The sequence below is a fragment of the Pogona vitticeps genome, chromosome 12, assembly GCF_051106095.1.
Source record: "Pogona vitticeps strain Pit_001003342236 chromosome 12, PviZW2.1, whole genome shotgun sequence".
NCBI classification, from domain to species: Eukaryota; Metazoa; Chordata; class Lepidosauria; order Squamata; family Agamidae; genus Pogona; species Pogona vitticeps.
Window position 1 is genome coordinate 10,746,647 of NC_135794.1, and position 20,379 is coordinate 10,767,025.

The following is a 20,379-nucleotide window of genomic DNA, read 5'->3' on the forward strand; positions in this document are numbered from 1 at the left end:
GGATACGGTTCAGTCAAGCTGAGGTAATAATTCAACTACCAGTCTGGCCAGCTGTTGTGGCGTGTATGTCTGCGTGCGGAGGCACCCTTTTGTCTTTTCCTTCAGCCAATAAAACCTCTTGGGACAACCTTGCGAGAGTAAGCTACAGAGAAGAACTCAGTAATGAGAGCTCTCACATTCAAAATAATAATAATAATAATAAAAAAACCAAATCTGAGAAGTGTGTCTGCTATGAAGCCAACCTTAACTACCGTCAAGCCAATTTGACTCCATTTGGAAATAAAGTACCTTGACCCCTCGTTTGTTGTCGGCAGTCCAGACAGGAATGCGTTTCAAAATGGAAAAAAAATTACCGAAAGCAGACCGAAATCTTGGGTAAAGATTGACGATAGTACAGGTATCTTAAGAGCAGGTGGAACTCATTGCCTGCTAAGCTGCTCTGCCATCATCCTGCTGAAGATCAGAGTCGAACTTCTCTAGGCAGGGCTGTCAAAGGAGGTGAGGTGGGTGCCTCTTACGGGGAGGACTTCTTCAGCCCTGGGGGGGGAGACCCTCCTCCCAGTTCTGCCCTTCCCAGGAAGGCCTCTTTCTTCCCTTGAGGCATTGTAATCACTCAGTTGCTAAGAGTGGTGTTCCTTTCTAGAATCGGGGATCAAGAGAGTTGTGGGGGGGAACCTCAGGGCTCTGGAGGGCACGGGTTGAATGGCCGACAGACAAACGAGGCCTCCTCCGTTGTTGATTTAATTTCATTTTATTCCAAATATTGAAAGAACAGAAAGTTGCTCCCCTCTCCACCCACCCCCATCCCACCCCCCAATTATATTTTAGTGTTTGGTACATATCAACTATAACTATAAAGTATATATATATAAAGTTTAGAATAAAGACTCTGCTGAGGCAAGACATTCAGATGTGGTTATAAGTATGCTACTTAGTGCCAATAAGGGATTTCAAGGGCTAGGGTCAACTATAGAAATCAGCAACCATTAGACCCAAACAAGAGTCCTTGAGAAGAAAAACAAATGGCAGGGCTTCACTGTCGCACGTCAAAGGAAAATCAGACCGGTCTTGCTCAGCGGCTTCTGCTTCACCAAGCTTCACGGCTGAGAATGGTTGGGTGACACTGATTGTCCCGTTGGTTCGCTGTGCACCTCGGGAGGATGAGGTGGAGACGGGTGGAGCTTCTCAGGAGGAGGGCCATGAGGGACCTGAGACACTGTAGACTCCTCTGTGGACTCAGAAGGCTCCAAGTGGTCTTCATCCCCTGCAGTCTCCTTTTTCCTCTGTTCTTGCTGAGGGAAAAGAAGATGGAGAAAAGGGGGATATTAGGAGCAACAGGAATGGTCTCAAAAAGCTTTGTGCTCGCTGACCCACCTGAGCAAACTACGAGAGGGCTTCACACCACAAATGGATCTCTAGACAGGGAGATACGCTCTTTCCTATCTAAGCTAGGATACCCTTGTGATCTCCTAACCATGTGTTGATGAGGAAATTCTGTGTAGGCCATTTTCACTGCCTGCCATTTTTACATTTAGATTCCGTCTCCCCTCACATGCCCATCTTTCTTTTCCTAGTTAATGGGGTGGAGGCATACATTTAGTTGCCCCGTTTATATGAGACTTATTATATGTCTATCCCATCTTTCTTTCAAAAAAACCACCAAAAATTTTCAGAGTACTGTAGTCTGAACGCACATCATCACCAAGTTACCCTCACAAACTATCCTGGGAGGTACGTTAATCTGAGGAGATAATTAGGTGAAGGTCTCCCAGCAAGCTTCAGGACAGAGTGACTGCATTCAGCTGGATGTCCAGCCCTGGAGTCAAGTAACGCTGATCCCTGGACTTCATGAGCAATTAAATATCTTTTTAAAAGTTCTTCCAGAAAAAGAGCAGGAGTTGTACTAAATGAAGCAAACCTCTTCCAAATACACCCCAGCTTCTAAGAATGTGGCTAGAAGACTCACCTCTCTCCTTCTCTTTATAGGGTACATTCTTTTTTGCCTCCCCTATTTATTTAGTTCAATCTTTCTTCTGCTGTTCAGGGTCGAGTGTCTGCCCCCAAGGCAACGGTTTGAAAGAGACAGACGTCTCCTTTTTGAACCTCACCTCCTGATCCTGCAGCCGCCTCTTGTGAGCCATTTTATAGAGTCTGTGGAGCTTCTTTCCATCCAGTTCAATAAACCTGGACACATATATCCACAGGTACCTCCCGACTCCCTGCCTATGGTTTTCAGAGAGACTTTGGTGCATTTTCTAATATTGCCACCCGGCTTCCCCAGAGACTGGCAAAGCCAGAATAAAACCATGCAAACTGAGAGAAGTCATGCAAACAGGCTTAAATGAGAAAAGCAAAACGTAAATAGATGGAAGACATTTAGTTCTGTATAGAGGATACAGAGCAGAGGTTGCCATGGTGCAGAGGCACATGTTCATACGGACAGCACTTTTGCTGATCTGTGCAAGCAGATATGCACAATAATATAAGCAAAATATAAAACAGCAGAACATGTGAACAGCATCCTTGAAGGTGCCCTGTTTTGGAGATGGCAGCAAGGAGGAAGGGAAGATCCACCCGTGGTGCTCCAATGGTGATAAACAGACCACCAACGCATGCAGACACCCCAGTTGTTAACCCATATGCAAGTGAGTCATGTGAGGGCAGCCAAAATGGCCTCTGCTGGTGTAAGCAGGAAGAAAGGGACAGATCCTGTCCAGTTCTGTGCAGCAGGTATCTTGTGTACCTTCTCTCTTTTGCCCTTTGTTTTCTTTCTCTCTTTCTCTCCTTCCTTCCCCTTTTTACTCGCAGTCCCCTTTTCTTTGACTTCCTCGTCCTCCTTTGTCTTCTGCTTCTTTCTCGCAGGGCTTTGATCCACTCCATCCACCTAGAGAGAAGAGAGGGACATCCAACCCATCGATTCGTTTCAATCATTTCTCATCCCTCCTTTCCTCGGAAAGAACCCAAGGAGGACAAAGCCAATCAACGAAAAGCATTCAATTAAAAACAATGATACTGCTTTTCAAATTGGAAGGCAGCCAGTGAAGCAAGAAGAACGCCTTCTAGCCAAACTTCAGCTGCTTTGCCAAAAATCTTAGCATACAAAAAAATCTAAGTTGAGTTTCTCTGAACGTCTTCCACAGACTGCTTGTCTGATTGCCGAGGGGGAGAGACTCCATTCCTATGCTCACCCCTGCCTTTGGGAGACTTCTTTTCCTTTTTTCTATGGGGCCCCCTCTTTTCCACCTGGCTCTAGGGTAGGAGAAAAGCCAGTTAAAAGGAAAATACAATAAACTTCCAACCTGCCCATTTCATTCTTTGGAGTGAGTACCTATCTTCCCTTATTCCATAAAATCAATTGCCATTTACACTGTGGATATCCAATGCTAGATAATAATTAGTCAACAGGGAAAAGAGAAATAAAAATTGGCACCAAACTAACCCCATTTCTGCAATCAGAAACCTGAATCCCCCCCGTTCCCTGGGGGGGGAGGGATGTTTTTCTGAGGAAGGGTGCTCCAAGGGCTGCAAAAACAGCCTTTGGGATCCACTTGTGGCCTGAAGGCTTAAGGATTCTCATCATGATCACAGACAATATGGCTTTAGATGGATCAGACAGATGAATACCGAGCACGCAGGCCGCTTGGATGTTCTTCCAGAAGCTGGTGTTTTTCGCTTAGCTGGTTGAGGGATAGGCATCAAAGTTGAAGGTCTGTCTGACTGAACTGCCAGATCTTCTGACTCTTTAGAACTCCTGTCCTCTTCTAACTGCTTCATCGGTTCAGGAACTGCCTTTTCCATGCTTACTTTTTTCGAGATTGTTTTACACCCCAAAATCAGTGGTCTGGGGGTTGGCGGTGAGGAGGGCAAATCCGGAGGCTGTAGTGCTTTCTCCATCAGGTAGATTCTAAGGTCACATTTCCGGTCCTTCAATTCGAGCTTAGTGAATTTTCGACAATGACGACAGATCCAGGGCTGGTGGGCTTCTCCCAGACAATACAAGCAGCGCGAATGGCCATCGCTGATGGCCATTTTAGCTGAACAGTCCAAGCATCTTTTGAATGGGGGTTCCTTGGAAGCCATGAATTTGGAAGGAAAATGTTCAAGGAACTGGGAACAAAAAAATAACTCTCCTTTCTCTGTTTTTTCTTCTTTGGGACTCTCCAAGGATTAGGAAAAATCAGAAGGGTTGGACTCACAGGAAAATGGGAAGGTTGGGAATCTGAAGACTGAGGTAAGTAGGAGCTGCTAGGAAACACCAACTTCAGTCACCAATGGCTGAAAAGAAGTGAGGAGAGTGACCGTTGGGCACGGTGTTCTACTCGGAGGGAGGGGGAAGGCTGCTCCCATCTTGCGTTCCATGGAAGCTTCGGGATTCCAAGGTTCCATGGATGTGCAGAAAAGCCCCATGCGTGCAATTCACAGGGACAGCGAAGAAGAACGGAAAGCTTCATGCCCACATGGAGTTTACCTGAGGTCTCTCTGTCTCCTTGCTCTCTGAAGAACAACGATTCCCTTTGTACCAAGCCCACGGCTGCACGGCACTACCATGGCAGAAACACACGGATCAGAGGCCGGTTCTTCTCAAAACCAATGTAACATCATCAACTTCATCTGTGCCTACCAACTCTCCTGCAAAAATGATTCACCCAAACTGTACTGCCCTGCTATGTCTCTAAAGCATGGCTGGGGTGGGGGGATCACAGATCCTCATCAATCCACCATGGTTTTACTTGGCACTTGCTACAAACCACATATGCATCAAATTCCTCCTGTATGTACACAGAAAGCCCCTAAACATCACAGATCCCTTGCTGTATTGTACCACTGAGGTCTGAAATCAGGGATCTGTAAGATTAGCCCATGAGGCCCTACACAAATCACCTTCAAATCACAGACCCTGTCTTTGTCTACAGGCTGAGCCGTACCAATCCCATTTGCTGTTGTGATCCCTACGGATCATCCTTCTGAGATCAATAAACTGAGTAACCGTCTCCACAGTTCACTGCGTGGGCAATACGTGGGCTGTGTGACTAAGCTGTAAACCCCCCAGAGAGTAGTCCCCCATGTATTCCTCAGCACCTGATATACACAGCAATATTGCCCCACTGCTGAAGGAAAATCTCCATGAATTTATTCAGTCCTCTTTTAAAACTCTCCAGATTTATGATCATATACCTCTTGGTGTTGTGGCGCTGCAGGTTAAGCCGCAGAAGCCTTTGTGCTGCAAGGTCAGAAGATCAGCTGTCATGAGATTGAATCCACGCGACGGAGGGAGCTCCCATCGCTTGTCCCAGCTCCTGCCAACCAAGCAGTTCAAAAGCATGTAAAAATGCAAGTAGATAAATAGGTACCACCTTGGTGGGAAGGAAACGGTGTTCCATGTCTAGTTGCACTGGCCATGTGAGCATGGAAACTGTCTACGGACAAACGCTGGTCCTATGGCTTGGAAATGGGGATGAGCACCGCCCCTTAGAGTCGGACACGGCTGGACTAAAGGTCAAGGGGAAACGTTACCTTACCTCTTGGCAGCAATCTCCATAGTTTAACTGTTCTCCTTTTGGGTATCTTTTCTAACCACAAATGTTGCTTTTCCGCCGCATACCATCCTCTGGAGGTCAGGCAGATTATTTACCTACACAAGTTGGAAAGTCAAATTGAAGCAGATAAAAATTATGGATGGAAGGGAGGAAGTTCATATTGTAGCAATCACTCCACAAGCCAACCCTCCAATAAGCTGCTGGAAAACTCCAGTCTCTCTTGCCTCTGTCTGTGTATTGTGAATTAAGACTCCGCAACCAGCAAAAGCAGTTGATGTAAAGAGCTGCGAAGGAAATCATTCTACACAAGGACTCAGCTCTGAATAAATAGGGTTTGGGAATGTGCTGCTTGTTGCCCGTTTGTGTGGACCCGAAGGTCAGGCTGTGCTTCCTTGACAGGTCAAACGTGCTCCCGGTTCCTGGGATGGTTGGGGCGCTCCAGAGGTCTTGAGCAGCAAGTCCCTATAGCGATCGCAAAAAGTCAATGTCTAGTGAAAAAATGGTCACGCGGGGTAACTGTCTAGCGAGGCACCACTGTAGTTCAATTCTGGCCTTGCTTTACTCTAATCAGGTGTGTGTTGTTGTTTTGCCATGTTTGTATTACCTGTTTACCAACTTATATTTTTGTCAAGTCCAGAAGTAAGCAGTGCCACCTGCTGGTTCACTGGGGACAATGCACCCAGTAGCTTGTAAAGATGAACTATCCGCTGGCCCTCCTTGTGGCATGTGGAAAGAACTCATACGTTGCAAGGGCTCTACCTGCATGAAGGCTGTTCGTACAAACAGAATTGGAGGGTCTATCCCTCACCTGCAGAATGAATGCACGGGACACAATACCCCAGCTTCACACCACCTGCAAGAATGGGAGAACAGGTGAGGGAAAAGCTCTACCTTGAAAGCCATCGCCAATGCGGATTGCATCTGAGCTATGCAGAGTATGTCTTGAAAAATCTAGAATTAAAAAAATACGTGGAAGGCCCAGGATAGGCGCTTAAATGCAGAGTATGTTTTGCTGACTCTGCAACCCCGTTCCATCTAAGCCAAGAATGAACCAACTTGCAGTCCTCCAGCTACTGCTGGACTGCACATCCCATGAGCCTTAGACAGCACAGCCAGTGGTGGGACTTGTAGTCCAAAATCTTAAAGGTGGCAATGACCTTCTAGTGAAGTAGTTGCTTCCATTTTATTATTTTGTGGAAACCAAATGTGCACTGCCTGCAACACCCGTGAAGCGTGCACATTATTTCTAAAAACTCCATGTCCGATACATCAATACATTGGCAAAAGTATGCCCCTGGAGGGCTGCTGCCATTACATTACTGGCAAGTACAGTGGTGCCTCGCTTTACGAGCACTCCGTTTGACGAAGAAATCGCATTATGTTGAAGATTTTGCGATCGCAAAACGATGTTCCCTATGGGGGAATTTTGCTTTGCGATGATCGGTTCCCTGTTTCGGTAACCGATCATCGCAAAGTGATGATTTTCGGCCAGCTGATCGGCAGTTTCAAAATGGCCAAGGGTGGAAAACATGGCCGCCCGCTGTTTTCTGGCACAGATTCCTCGCTGCACAGGCAGAGAAAATGGGCGCGCTATGGATAATCTTCGCTGGACGGTGAGTTTTAAGCCCATAGGAACGCATTAATTGGGTTTTGATGCGTTTCTATGGGCTTTTTTAAATCGCATGACGTTTTCCTTCAACACCGATTTTTGCGGAACGAATTAACGTCATGCGAGGCACCACTGTGCTAATTTCCCCTCCCTTGGGGGAAGATATACTGAAATGTTGCTATGCAAATGTCACCAGGGGGAGGAGATGATGACCAGTACTGCTGTGCGGACATCCCAAATCCACTGTGTGCAATGCATTTCTGCAGGAGCAGCCAGTGCAAAAGAGGGACATTTTCCTAAACAGAAACTCTTTCCTGATCAACATTCTCTCTAATTTCCACACACCTCCCTGGGGTGACATTCTACAACTAGAACAAAAGGGGCTGAAACGATAGGTGTGCGTCCACGGAGGGGTTGGTGGAGTCAAGCACACTCGGGCTTCTCAGAGGGAGACTTGCTTTGCTATACTGATATATCAATGAATTATTATATATATATACTGCTCTCTCTCAGAAACAAATCTCCCTCTAAGATGCCCGAGTGCGAGTCAATAAAAATAAATTATTTTTATATCAAGAAACATAATTTATTGATAAATCATTATAGTAGAAATAAGTCTCCCTCTAAGATGCCACGGCATAAAATAAAACAGGAGGAAATTAACTGTTACTGATAAACGTTTTTCGGACAGTAGTCCTGGGATACAAACCACAGCACAACAGAGGTATGGAAAGTATTGGAAGAACTGGAAAACTTTTCCCTCGTGTGACTAGGGCCTTAATCTTCTTGGAAATTCAAGAGTGTGACAAATGTTAAGGACTGACACATCTATACACCACAGAAGCTTTCCATTTCTAGATGATACACCACCAATTTCATTCAAACGGGTATTTATGTTGTCCAATATAGAAAGTGGGACATTGATCTCTTGCAGCATTTTTCAAAATGGCTGTTACTAAATTCTGCATTGTTCTTTTGGATCACAAAGCTGCAGTTTAGAAAAGAACCTCAGAACACACTCATAACAGAGGATACGGATTCCAGGAAATCCTTTTCTGGCTGCACTGAAAAATCCAGATTTAAAAAAATCTGTTCAAGTGTTCAAAAGGAACCCTTCACTTAAGGATGGATTTGAAACAATGCCGAGGGGCTTCCAGCCATATCATCTGGAATCATCACCTGATTCTTCCGGACGGTAATTCAAGTCAATTGCTGCTGTGCGTTGTGTGAATGCAACACTCTACTTTTGGAACTGTTTTCTTTTCTGGCCATCTTGAGTGTCTGAAACCTGCACTCTCTGAGAGGCATTTTGGAATTCTGCTGAAACCAGGGATGCAAATATCCATTGTAGAATTCAACAGCTGTCAGCTTCTTCTTAAGGATCACGGCCTTTGCTCCAACCCAGCCTTCCTAGAAAAGGAAAACAGGCAAAGTGAGACTGGGAAAGGCCAGAGCACTTCCTGCAAGTCTACAGGGTCACTGCCCACAGCTAGAGGCTAAGCATGCGGTCCCTCTCGGCTTTCAAGGCTTTGTAATGCCATCTTTCTTCGGCTACAGGAGTCAGCTTGGAGAACATGGGGGGGGGGCAGGGCCTGATTTAATTGCAGAACTTTGTCTGGGAGAAGGAGGAGGCAGAGGTTCCAGAAAGGAATTAGCATCCACCATAGTGTGCATTTTGAAGCCAGGGTAAAGACGACATGAGCAAGCAAGTTGAGCATAAAGTTACATTTGAAACCATTCCTTCAGTTTAACAAATTGGGACTAGACCACTACCCCAACAGGGAAAGGGGGATTTTAAAGAATGGAATACCACACTTAGGAACATACCTTGCAGTGGATCACTAATGCTTCTGACTTCTTATTGTAAAACACTGATCCTGGGAGAATCTCATTTTCAGGTCTTAACCTATCTGGACGGAAAACACGTGTTCTACTCATTGCTTTCCCACAACAAGTGATTATTAAGTTATAATAATAATAATATATTGTCATTGTAAGTATATACACAGTATACCCATACAATGAAATTCACAGACACCCAGAGACCAGACACATGCACACACACAAAATTCCCCAAACACTCCCCACCCACTAAAAAATCCCCCACTAAAAATACAAACATCTACACCGCAGGCCAAGTAACACAGTCCAACTAATTATTCACTACTGGTGGTCTTTAAGCTCATTATTAATTGCAATTATAGCTCTGGGATAAAAACTATTGAGAAAATGTGTGGTCCGAGTCTTAATTGTTCTATATCTTCTGCCAGACGGCAACAGTTCAAAAAAGTTATAAGCAGGATGGGAAGAGTCTCTCAGGAGGCTGTGTGACTTCCTTAGACAGCGGGATGTGAAGATGTCATCCAGGGTTGGTAGCTGGAGCCCGATGATATTCTGGGCAATTTTAATGGTTCTCTGTAGAGCTTTTTTGTCTGCTACAGAGCTACTCCCAAACCATGCCAGAATGCCATAGGTTAGGACACTCTCAATGGTTCAACCTCCTTCTATAACCTCATCAAAGTAACAGATCTTAAATGTGCTTCCCAGTGCTCCTTAAGCTCTGGCCTTTGTAAGGCTCAAGGAGAGACTTTTGTAACTCAGCTGGATCAGCTAATAAATCTTAACACACCTCATACTCTCCAAATTTGTTTCTGGGATCAATACATGCACGGTGCTTTTCGCTGACCTTAGATGTCACGATGCACTATAGCACAACTACCACTTTCCTATGTAAGTGGAGTGGCTTAGCTTTGGGTTACTAAAGGCTTTATAGATCCAAAGCAGTACTTTCAGAAGGGGACATACAGCCAAGCTGGATACCGAAACAGTAGTAAAAACACTTGCAGGAAACAAATTATGGGCAACAAAAGAAATATAAGCTCTACTTCATAGAATGCCCTGCAGTGTCATTTAACCTTTATTCCCCAGCATTTTACAAATGGGAATATTAAATGATTCATTTACGAACCAATAAAATCAGGCAATGTCTCCACTTCTGCAAGATCCAGGAGCTTTACCACACTGCCCATCCACAGTGTTCGCAGGGGCATCTGAAAAGATACAGTACAATAAAATATCTAGGCACAACATATATTAACACGAGGCATCTTGTGTCTCAGGAAGTGGTGTTGTCCATGAAAGCTTACACTGAAATAAGCAGTTAGTCTTTAAGGTGCCACAAGAGTTTTCTTACTTTTTATTTCTCTTTTGTTTTTTGCCTGACTTACATGGGAGAAATTCAGAGTTACCTGCTGCTTTACAGGAATTCTAAGGAACTGTCTTACATTGAGCCAGACCACGACTCCACCTGGCCCAGAGTTGCAATGACTGGAAATGGTTCTCTAGGGAGTTCAGACATTCACTTCCCCAGGCCTACCAAGGACTTAACGTGGGACAACTGCATGCAAAGCATGTGCTCTTGACAGACCAAGCCTGCTTCCTCTGGGAAGGCGCCATGCTCAGTTACCAGTAGAGAAAAGAACTAATTCCTCCTTTCCCCTGATGGTGTTTCAGCAGAGGCATGGCATGTGTAAAATCAACAGGATGTCGGCTCAGCCTGGAGGAGGTCTCCAGGCACAGAAGCAGAGCAGTCTTGTTAGTCTAGGGGCGCAAAACCACCAATAATTCACATAGCACTTTACTCAATAACTGGCTTTATCCACCACCAGCTTCTCTGGCCTGCAATTAAATGTATCAGCACCAAGAAAGAGGAGTGTGTCACTGGACCGTTTAATACATGAAGCGAAATCTAAGGCTAACAAAAATAACACATATTTCACCTGCCAAGCTCTACAAAGTTATGTTGGGGAAAAGGCACACAATTTATGTTTGGTTTTTGGTCACTTTCTATTTGAGGGTGGACCAGAAGCTTCAACTATGCTACTATAGTAGTACTTTTTGTTGCTTTTCTTGAATGTTATTATTATTATTTATTTGATTTATACCCCACCTATCTGGACCGATGGACCACTCTAGGCGGAATGTTACTCTGTGTTCTTTTGAAGGCACAGCAAAGTAAAAGTTGGAAGTGAGTAATTTTTGTAAACCGATTTGCAAGACTGTTCTTACCAATGTTCCCAAGGCACGGTGCATCCTTAGTATTTGCTCAGGGGCCTGCTCTTCCCATTCAATGCAGCTCTTAGCAGCAGTAACTTTAGGAGCTTTAAGATAAAAGCAAATGCAGGAGTCAACAGACCTCATTTTACACCTTAGCTCTTTAAATATTTGGACATCTCTTCTAAATAAACCCACCATTCAGATAATTGCATCACTAGTATTAATTTACTACAGTGTACGGTAATGTCATAATCCTTCCTCATCTTAAAAGAATGCCACCAAACTCACCTCTTGGGCTCCCAACCCACCAATGGTGGGATTCAGCAGGTTCGCGCTAGTTCTACAGAACCGGTAGCTAATGTATTATTGGTTCTGCAGAACCGTTTGTTGGCCTGCTGAATCCCACCACTGCCACCCACCCACAAATCCTGATGCTCTACGGTGATTCATTAGAAGAATCAGCTGCTGCTCCTAACTTTCCTAAATGAGATGGGGGGGGGGGGGAGAAAAGATTCCTGGTGAAAAACTGATTGACTTATTTCAAACACCTTGTAGAAGAACCCTAACTAATAAAATAATAGTAAATTAAGAAGGGAATTGAACCAGTCTATTACACCAGTGATTTCCAGCCTTTCTGACACCAGGGACAGGTTTAGTTGAAGACCATTCTCCCAAGGTCTGGGGGAGGGTATTTGTTATGCAATAGGTTGCTGGAAAACAGCTTTGAATCAAGCCCATTACATGTATTATACCAGGACAAGATGAGTGGTGAACAGGAGGTGAAATGCAATTGAAGCTCCACCTCCTGTTAGATCAGCAGCGGCTTAAAATCTAATAGGAGTGCAGACTCCTACATTAGACTCTAATGCCACAGGCCCAGCAGATCTTGCAGCAACAGGAGGGGAGCGAAGCTCCACCTCCTGTTAGATCAGCAGCAGCTCAGAACCTGATAGGAGCATGCTGACAGGAGGCGGAGCTTCGCTCACCGCTCACCTCCTGCTCGCCACTCATCTGTCCCAGTGGCCCAGTCCTTCCAAGGCCACGGACCGGGACTGGCCTGTGGCCCGGGTCTTGGGGACCCCTGTATTAGGCAATACTGACTTCATTCAAGAAATACCCCAAACATACCAGCTGTTGTTCCTTCCTTTGGCTGCTCTCTCTTGTTCCTTAAACTTTCGGCTAAGTTTTCTAGAACAGCAATGAGCTGAGAAAACAAAATCCAAAGCATATATTACAAAAGATAGACTCCAACCAATGTGATCATATTTATTCAAATTTCTAAACCAGGGAAGCACGTTTCTCCATTTTTATTGTTTCATCTGTCTAAAAATTAATACTTCATCCATCGGATGATGAAGTTCTTCTTGTTTGGTTCACTGATACATAAAACCTTCACTACCATTTCTTGTTGCAAAACTCACTTTGAAGAAGGGCCATGTTAACTTACCATGTCTGCACCCAGTTTGGATAACACTGACTCCAATTCTTTTGCCGTACAGTTGGGTGGAACTGGAACGGTTTCCTGTTTAATTATGGGACCTACATCAAACCTATGGACATAACACATAGCATTACCTTTTTACTTTTATCTTGGTGTTATGGTTTTTAAACAAAGAGTAAGAGCTCATGAGAGTTTGTAAATCAATGGGAGGACAAGAAGCTGTCAGAAAATTATAGATGCACATCCCTGCAAGAAACAAGCCTTCAGTGTTTGATCTTACAAGGCCGCCGTCAGTCAGAGCTGCTTTAAGTGCCACTATTCTATAAAATCTAGATAGTAGATATACTACTCTACTTTGGTTAGAGTGGGTGGCATATCAGTTAAATAAATAAATAAATAAATAATCTATTTAAAAACTGCAGTACAGAGATACCAGCACAAACATGAACTAAGGCAGTTTTGGCTGAACATCTCTACATACTTCTACATCTCTACATAAAACATACTGCCCAATGGTTTTAAGAGATCACATGAAACCTGCTACAACATTTTTGTAGTGTGAAAGTTTTGCTTTAGGTTCCAGACGACAAATGCCATTCGAACCTCTCCTCTCATTCTCCCACCCCTAGTCTTAATTCAATGCCCACTGTAGGATATACCTCCTAAACAAGTTCTTTTTGACCCTGCTTCCACTTGTCATTTCTGAAAAATGTTTTGCATTCTTGGGGCTCTCCTTATTCTGTCACTTTGGCTCCAAAAACACTGACAATAACAAACTAAGTTCTTAGTACTTATTATTAAGTAGCCATTGTCTGTACTTTTTTAATAAGCTCCAGACAACACAAAAATATAGAATCAAGCTGCATAATCCTAACCTTTGAATACATAAAAAAGAGAAAAGCATTTGTAATGGCACAATGTAGTTTTAACAGATGGGAAGATCACTCAGCACCCACAAAATTTTCAGAGTTGATAAAAAAATAGGTTTTGACATGTTATTCCATTAGATAAAATAGCATTTATACCTCTTTGGCCTAATCTGCATTATTGTCACCCCAGTAACTGTATCTCCATGGAGTACTGTGTGGATGATTGGCGCGGGGCCACGCCATCTCGGAAGACAGCTGGGATGGACATTCAATACGCCACTGAATCAGAAATTTAGAAGAAATTTGGAAATCAGAAGAGAATACTAATTCTAATATGCGTAAGCACATAGTGACCAATTTATTTATTTGATTTGTATACCACCCATCTGGCAGCCAAGGCCACTCTGGGCAGTTGACAACAAATAAGAAAAAAACAGCAGAGTAACAAAATAGCAAAATTAATACACAATACAAAACTTGTAATACAATAAACACAATTAAAAGTGTAGAGAAATAAAAACATGCAACATGGCAGTATGATAAAAGTTATATTATTGGACACGATTGTATCAGAGTATAGTTAGTTCAGGGAAGGTCTGTCTAAATAGACAGGTTCTTAGTAGCTTTCTGAATGTGCCCAGCGAAGGGGCAAGGCGGACTGCGGGCGGAAGAGAGTTCCACAGTTGCGAAGGTTCCGTTGAAAAGGCCAGACTTCCGGTGGTTGTTTTCCAGGCCTCTCTCGGGGTCAGGCCTCTCAGCCGCCCTGCCTGCAATGATCGTATAGGATGGGCAGACCTAACCGGAAGGAGGCGCTCAGCCAGATATCGAGGTTCCAAACCGTTTAGGGCCTTATAGGTTAGTACCGTCCCCTTGAAACAGGTATGGAAGCGAACAGGTAGCCAGTGTAAGGCGGCCAGGGTGGGGGATATATATTGACATTTTCTAACCCCACTCAGAAGTCTCAACACCGCATTCTGGACCCGTTGCAGTCTCTGTAGCAGTTCCAAGGGCAGCCCCACATAGAGGACATTACAATAGTCTAATCTCGAGATTACTAGCACATGGACCAGCATGGTGAGGGACCTGGTGTCAAGGTAAGGACGTAGCTGGGTGATCAGCTTTAGGTGGAAATAAGCTGACCGGACCACAGACACTATTTGAGATGTCACTGATAGCGATGGGTCCAAAATCACGCCCAAGCTATGAACCTCATCTTTCATGGAAACAGTGTCCCCCCCCAAAAAAAAAGATAGGGAGGCACCCAGACAACAGAGGCCCCCACCCACAGGATATCCATCTTGTCTGGGTTCAGTCTCAGTCTGTTTTCCCTCATCCATCCCGGCACCGCATCCAGGCAGCACTCAAGGGACGGGACAGCATCCACTGCAGAAGGATGGAAGGGGAGATAGAGCTGGGTGTCATCCGCGTATTGGTGACACAAAGCTCCAAAACTCCTGATGACATCCCCCAGCGACCTCATATCGATATTAAATAGCATTGGGGAGATGACCGACCCCTGCGGGACTCCACAACGGAGAGTCAACTGAGCAGACATCTCCGCAAGCTGAACTCTGAGGACGGTCCTCCAGGAACGATCGGAGCCAGGGCAAAGCCTGAGCATCAACCCCCAACCCCGAGAGCCTCCCCAGGAGGGTACCTGGGGTATCAAAGGTGGTATCAGTGGTATCAAAGGCCACTGAGGGGTCGAGGAGAACCAGCAAGGACACTTTGCCCCTATTGGCCTCCCTCAAGAGGTCATCTTGCAGGGTGACCAATGTTGTCTCCGTGCCATGATGCGGCCTGAACACAGACTGGAATGGATCAAGGGCATCAGTCTCCTCCAGGAGAGCATGAAGTTGGTTGGCCACCACTCTCTCTACCAGCTTGCCAATAAAGGGGATATTGGCAACTGGATAATAGTTGTTAATATCATCAGCCGCCAAGTTGGTTTTTTTCCAGATAGGCCAACCCCTTTTTAAATAGGCATCTTAACATTCAGTAAAGTTGTTGCAAATATATACTGCTCAATTATGGTCCCTTTTCCACTTTATGTACAAATGTATGTTGCCATCAGGGGGGTGCATTTGACTTAAATCACAATTTAAATCATGCTTTATATTTAAAACATTGTGGGTTTTTTTATTATTTACTGTATTTTTTATTATTTACTGTATTTTTTTTAAAAAAATCCACTTTAAAATGTTTTAATTGTGATTTAAATCAATTTGATTTAAAAATAATTCCCCCCCCCCCCAAGGCTGGCATTCTGACAATTAACCTTATAAACTGTAGACAGTAGAGAAGCAGAGAAATGAAGGATAAGGGAAGTGGAACAAGAAAACAATCTGAATTTTTTTAAAATTGTTACATAAAACTGAAATTGTAAGATAGAAATGATTTAACACAGTAATAAAGATCCCCCATTTTGTTCACCTTGTGAGAGATTAATAATAAGCTGAATACTTCAGGGAATAGTTCTAGCAGGCTCTGTGACGAACACGGGTTCGAAAACACACGTGTAAGCTTGGACAGAGAGCAATCAGGAGTTTGCACATGCTAAAATGAGCTGAAAGAGTCCAATTCAGCCAGCCATGCTACAACACTCCTTCTCACAAGTCTGCCCACATAAGAACACCCTGGTACTCTCAGATATTATTGTGAAAAGGTCAAGTGGGCTTTGTAGTCCTTAGACTTAACTTGCACCACTGACAGGACTCTAAGTAAGCTAGGCCGAGGCAGCACTCTCAGATGACCCTATGACAAGTGTACTGTTCAGGAAACCAAATGAGTTTTATAATCTTTATTTTATTAAAGAAAAAGCATGTTACTAGATATTCAAAGCCAAATTAAACCAAAACAAATAATCTAGCATTGTGCTGTTTAATTACACAGATGTAGTGAGGCAAAGAAAACATGAAAAATATAAAAGAGTTCAAAAACCTTATTAAAAATACAAAAAGACATTAAAAAGAATCAAAACAGTTCCAGAATAAGAAATCATTAGTAAAAACCAAAATAATCCAAGTTGATTATGAAAAGGCTATAGTCCTCAGTGATCCTATAGAATAAAAACCCCTAAACAAAAGTAAAAATCCATTATATGTCCCATAGTCCTTAGAAAAGAAAAATCCAATGAATATACCATAGTCCTTACAAAATTACAAGAGCATAGTCCACATGGAGTATTCCAAGAAAAGAAGTCCATAAGGAATATTCCATAGAACAGTCCATAGAAAATAGTCCATGCATAGTCCTTAGGAAAAATCCCATAAGTCCAAAAGCAATCCAGCAAAGCATAGAAACCAGTCCATGTAGGTAGGCCACCAAACTCTCTCTCAAGACATCAGGGTAAGTCCCAAATGGCTGAAGCGTAGGTCACGAATCACTGAAAGGTCGGTCTTGGAAAGACAAAGTCCATAGGTAAAAAGTTCCTTTTTCAAGAGTAACTGGCAAGGGCCTAATGCACCTTCCCACGATGTCATCCAATCAGAGTTCGTTACTAGGCAAACAGTCCTGTTACATCACATGAATTCTTTCTCATACACAGCAGATGTTATTTGGGTTTACGGTGGTTTCTCAATGAGTCACAACAATTCCCATCTATCTAATCACACAGTCCTTTCTCAGGCCTTCAGAATAACATTCTCTCTGCTTGTCTAGAAAACAACTTGTCAGCATAGCACAGATACTATATACAAGGAAACAAAATGGAACCTCTCTGGCTTATTTCTTAATTACAAAACCCATATGCCTTTAAAAGATTTTAACTTAAAAACCCATCTCATCACAGGCTCTACTTCAGGCACCAGTAACTTCATCCCACGCAGCATCCCTCCCCAGTGGTCAGAGACCTTCCACTTATATATTAGCCAAATACTCTGAATTATGTAGATCACACTGAGCATGCTCCAAGACCACAGTCTTACTATGGGAACTTCAAGATGAGGTCCTCATGGAGCAGATGGCCAAATGATGCCACCACACCGATGTCAAAGTGCTTGCACGAGGCAACATCTGGCCAGAAGTGGACAGGGAGTTGAGACTGCTCTGCATAGTTCTTGACAGGCAGTCCTTTTGGCAGCTGGGGCTGTACAGTCACCACCTCCAGATGGTCTACAAGAGCATTCGGTCTGGGCTCCCTGCAACAGGACATTTTAAAAAAAGAGGTCAAATGGAAGATTTGACACTGCTAAGTTACTACCACACCAAGATCTAAACCCCACAAGAAAACTGCTTTATACCAAGTCAGATATCTGCTCATCTAAGCCAGTACTGTCTACTCTAGGGGAGGGAAAACTTAACTCCTGGGGCTAAAACTGGTTGTCTCTCCTTATGTCCTTTCCCTGTAAGATCAATGTTTGGTGATTTCCCAACCTTTGCACAGTGTTCTTCTTCCTCAGTTCTAAAAAAGGTTGAACCTCTAAGGCTTTGTTAAAGATATAGTAAGTTCAAATGCTGGTTGATCCTTTGACGCCACCCACCATCAAAATAAAAACACCCTGAGATTGCTTTTGAAACAGAATGAGGCTCTCACACTGAAAGGTCTGCTCAAGCTTGCCTCACATCTCTTAAAGTCTTGGTCACAAAGAAATCACCAGAGATTACAGGGAGTGAGCCTGTCATTTGTGCACAAAGGATATGCTCTACTACTGAACTAGTCTTTTTATTCATACTTCTACTCCCAATCACTCTGGATTCCCATTATTCTGTATCTTGTAAATCATCTATGATGGCTTTCTGCAGACTTATTGCCATATGGTTAAATTACACACTACAAGCCTTTAGTCCTTCAAGAGCCTCCATTACTGGACAAAGTATGTGCACTTGATCGCATACTTTGTCCAGTAATTATTAAGCCCAGAGCGCAAACAAGAGTTCCGACTCCTGTCCTCTGAAGATGCTGGCCACAGACACTGGTGAAATGTTAGGAAGAACAACCTGAAGGACACGGCCAAACAGCCCGAAAAACCTGCGACAACCATCGGATCCTGGCTATGAAAGCCTTCGAAAATACAATTATTAAGTTCTTTGCACAATTTCTATATTTGCTTTAGATGTGCTTCTCATTTGCTATTTCAGATGGCTTTTAAAACTGTTTTCCGTCATACATACAGAGAGGGAGAGAAGCCGCTTGGAGGTTTTTCTCATGCCAGTGTAGTCATTAGATAGATAAATAAATGAAAAGATCCTGAGGGTCTCGGGAAAAGTCCCTGCTGAGGCTGTCAAGATGGAACCTGTGCAGAGAGACTCCAGAAGGGCTTTCCAGGGAAGGGAGATACCGAAGGAGGGATTTTAGGAATGACGCTCCCCCCCCAGTGAGTTTTAACGGCCCTGGAGGGATCTGAAGCCAAGCCTGCTGGGTCCTGGTCCGGCCCACGAAGCCTTGCACCCCCCCGGGGGATCCTCCAGCCCCTGAGCCCATCGGTTCAACATCAGGGATGGGAACCCGTCTGCTGCCCACGACCCTCGCCCAGCCCACGCGTCCGCTTCCCGGGGCTTCCTCCCCCTGCCTCCCCCCCCCGCTCAGCCACCCTTCAACCCAACTTCCGCTTGACCTCTGACCCCCACCCCCCACCCCCCGCTTCCCCTTTCTACCCCTGGGCCACAGGACACACCGAGCGGCCTGGAGGGCGCGGAGCGTCTCGACGGAGAAGTCGTCGGTGCCGAAGAAAAGGACCCTCCAGGGCGGCCCCGCTTGCCTCCTGGGAAGCTCCCCGGCCGCCGCCGTCCCGTGAGCCCGCCCCCAGCCGTCCCGCCCGACCCGCCACAACCAGCCCCTCATCGCCCCTCCGCCCGCCGCCTCCTCCTCCTCCTCCTCCTCCCTCAGGCGTTGGCGTTGCACGGTGATGACGTCAAGCGCGCTCGCCCGATTCCGAAGGCACAGTCAGGGGCGGGGAGAGCAGGCGGCGTGGGCGGGGCCTGGAGCGAGACGACGTCGCGGCCGAAGCGTCATCTAGAAACCACGGCAACCGTATCCATGGCTGCCGATCGCCTGCTGAGTTCCAGGCCTCCTTGCTTTACATTCTCCCCCCCACAGATCCTGCTGTGTTGACACCCGAGTGCCTTGCAGGCAGGAATGCAACCGGGAGAGCTTCCCTGTTTTTTAGCTTTAATACTCTGTTTTAATGATGTAAGGCACCTTGGTCCCTTTCTTAGGAGGAAAGGGCGGTGAAAACATTTTAAATAAATGAAATAAGTAAATATTGTGTGTCTGCCTGTCTTTGCTAGTTTAGTTTGAAGGCACAATGGAGCTCCAATGACTGGAAAAATAGGAGTGACTGCCTGATGCCAGCTCTTGAGCCTCATTTACCTCCACAGTTTCAGACCTCTGAGCAGGTGCACAATGTCTCTCTGTGTCACTGAAAGATCAAGCTGTGGGTTGGCTGGGACCACGGTGGGCTTTAGAGGACAGTCAGTGGATCTGAAAAACAGTCTCACGTCCTAACACATTCCAAGACTCTAAAAACATGTCACTGTGAACCAAACAGTCTCCATTTTCTCTGACTACAAATCCCACTCTCCTTCAGATCATCACACCCTGTTCTGAAGATTGTGAATTTTTTCTCTCTTTTTTCTTGATAACAGATCAAGACTCAGCTCTGTATTTTGGAACAAAATAATACGACGCGTGGCCAAAGCTCCAGTGGGAGATCCCCAGGGTAACATTGGTACATATGAAAATATCTCTGTTATGTTCAGCTGTCAATGAGTGTAATGAAAACGGGGAAGAAGGCTAGCGCCAGGGTGCATTAACAGAACCATACGTAGGCTACCTGGTTTGCACTGCTTCTAAAAGAGGTGAATGTCAAGTCTTTGACTGACCACATGATACAAACCCTGCTTGCAATTCGTTCCTGTCTTTTCTGC

General features: G+C 44.8%; 1 protein-coding gene across 8 annotated transcripts; it reads right to left on the reverse strand.

Annotated features, from left to right (window-relative positions):
• Positions 1-732: 732 nt before the first annotated feature.
• On the reverse strand, positions 733-19,319 carry LOC144584524 (methionyl-tRNA formyltransferase, mitochondrial-like). Of its 8 annotated transcripts, none has more exons than XR_013538829.1 (14): positions 19,128-19,319; positions 17,439-17,651; positions 13,669-13,791; positions 12,650-12,752; positions 12,331-12,406; positions 11,215-11,306; positions 10,115-10,196; positions 8,974-9,056; positions 8,326-8,556; positions 5,520-5,632; positions 5,176-5,297; positions 4,469-4,541; positions 2,744-2,884; positions 733-1,292 (listed from the first exon to the last, which is right to left on the reverse strand). XR_013538829.1 is itself a non-coding variant. In XM_078380830.1 (9 exons), exons 1-9 carry the CDS (start codon positions 19,292-19,294, stop codon positions 8,347-8,349), a joined length of 1,149 nt encoding a protein of 382 aa, XP_078236956.1. In that variant the 5' UTR covers positions 19,295-19,319; the 3' UTR covers positions 7,708-8,346. The 8 variants fall into 8 exon arrangements, 1 of the variants encoding a protein (XP_078236956.1); XR_013538830.1 differs by having other exon boundaries at positions 5,515-5,632; XR_013538831.1 differs by lacking the exon at positions 4,469-4,541.
• Between the last annotated feature and the right edge of the window lie 1,060 nt (positions 19,320-20,379).

Bases quoted from the DNA above. Each gene is read 5' to 3' on its own strand.
- LOC144584524 (XM_078380830.1), bottom strand. From the start codon at position 19,294: ATGAGGGGCTGGTTGTGGCGGGTCGGGCGGGACGGCTGGGGGCGGGCT. The intron at 13,792-17,438 runs GTAAGACTGTGG...TTTCTGATTCAG, and splicing joins CTCATCTTGAAGTTCCCATA to TGGCGTATTGAATGTCCATC. The intron at 8,557-8,973 runs GTATGTTCCTAA...TTCCTTTTCTAG, and splicing joins CATTAGTGATCCACTGCAAG to GAAGGCTGGGTTGGAGCAAA.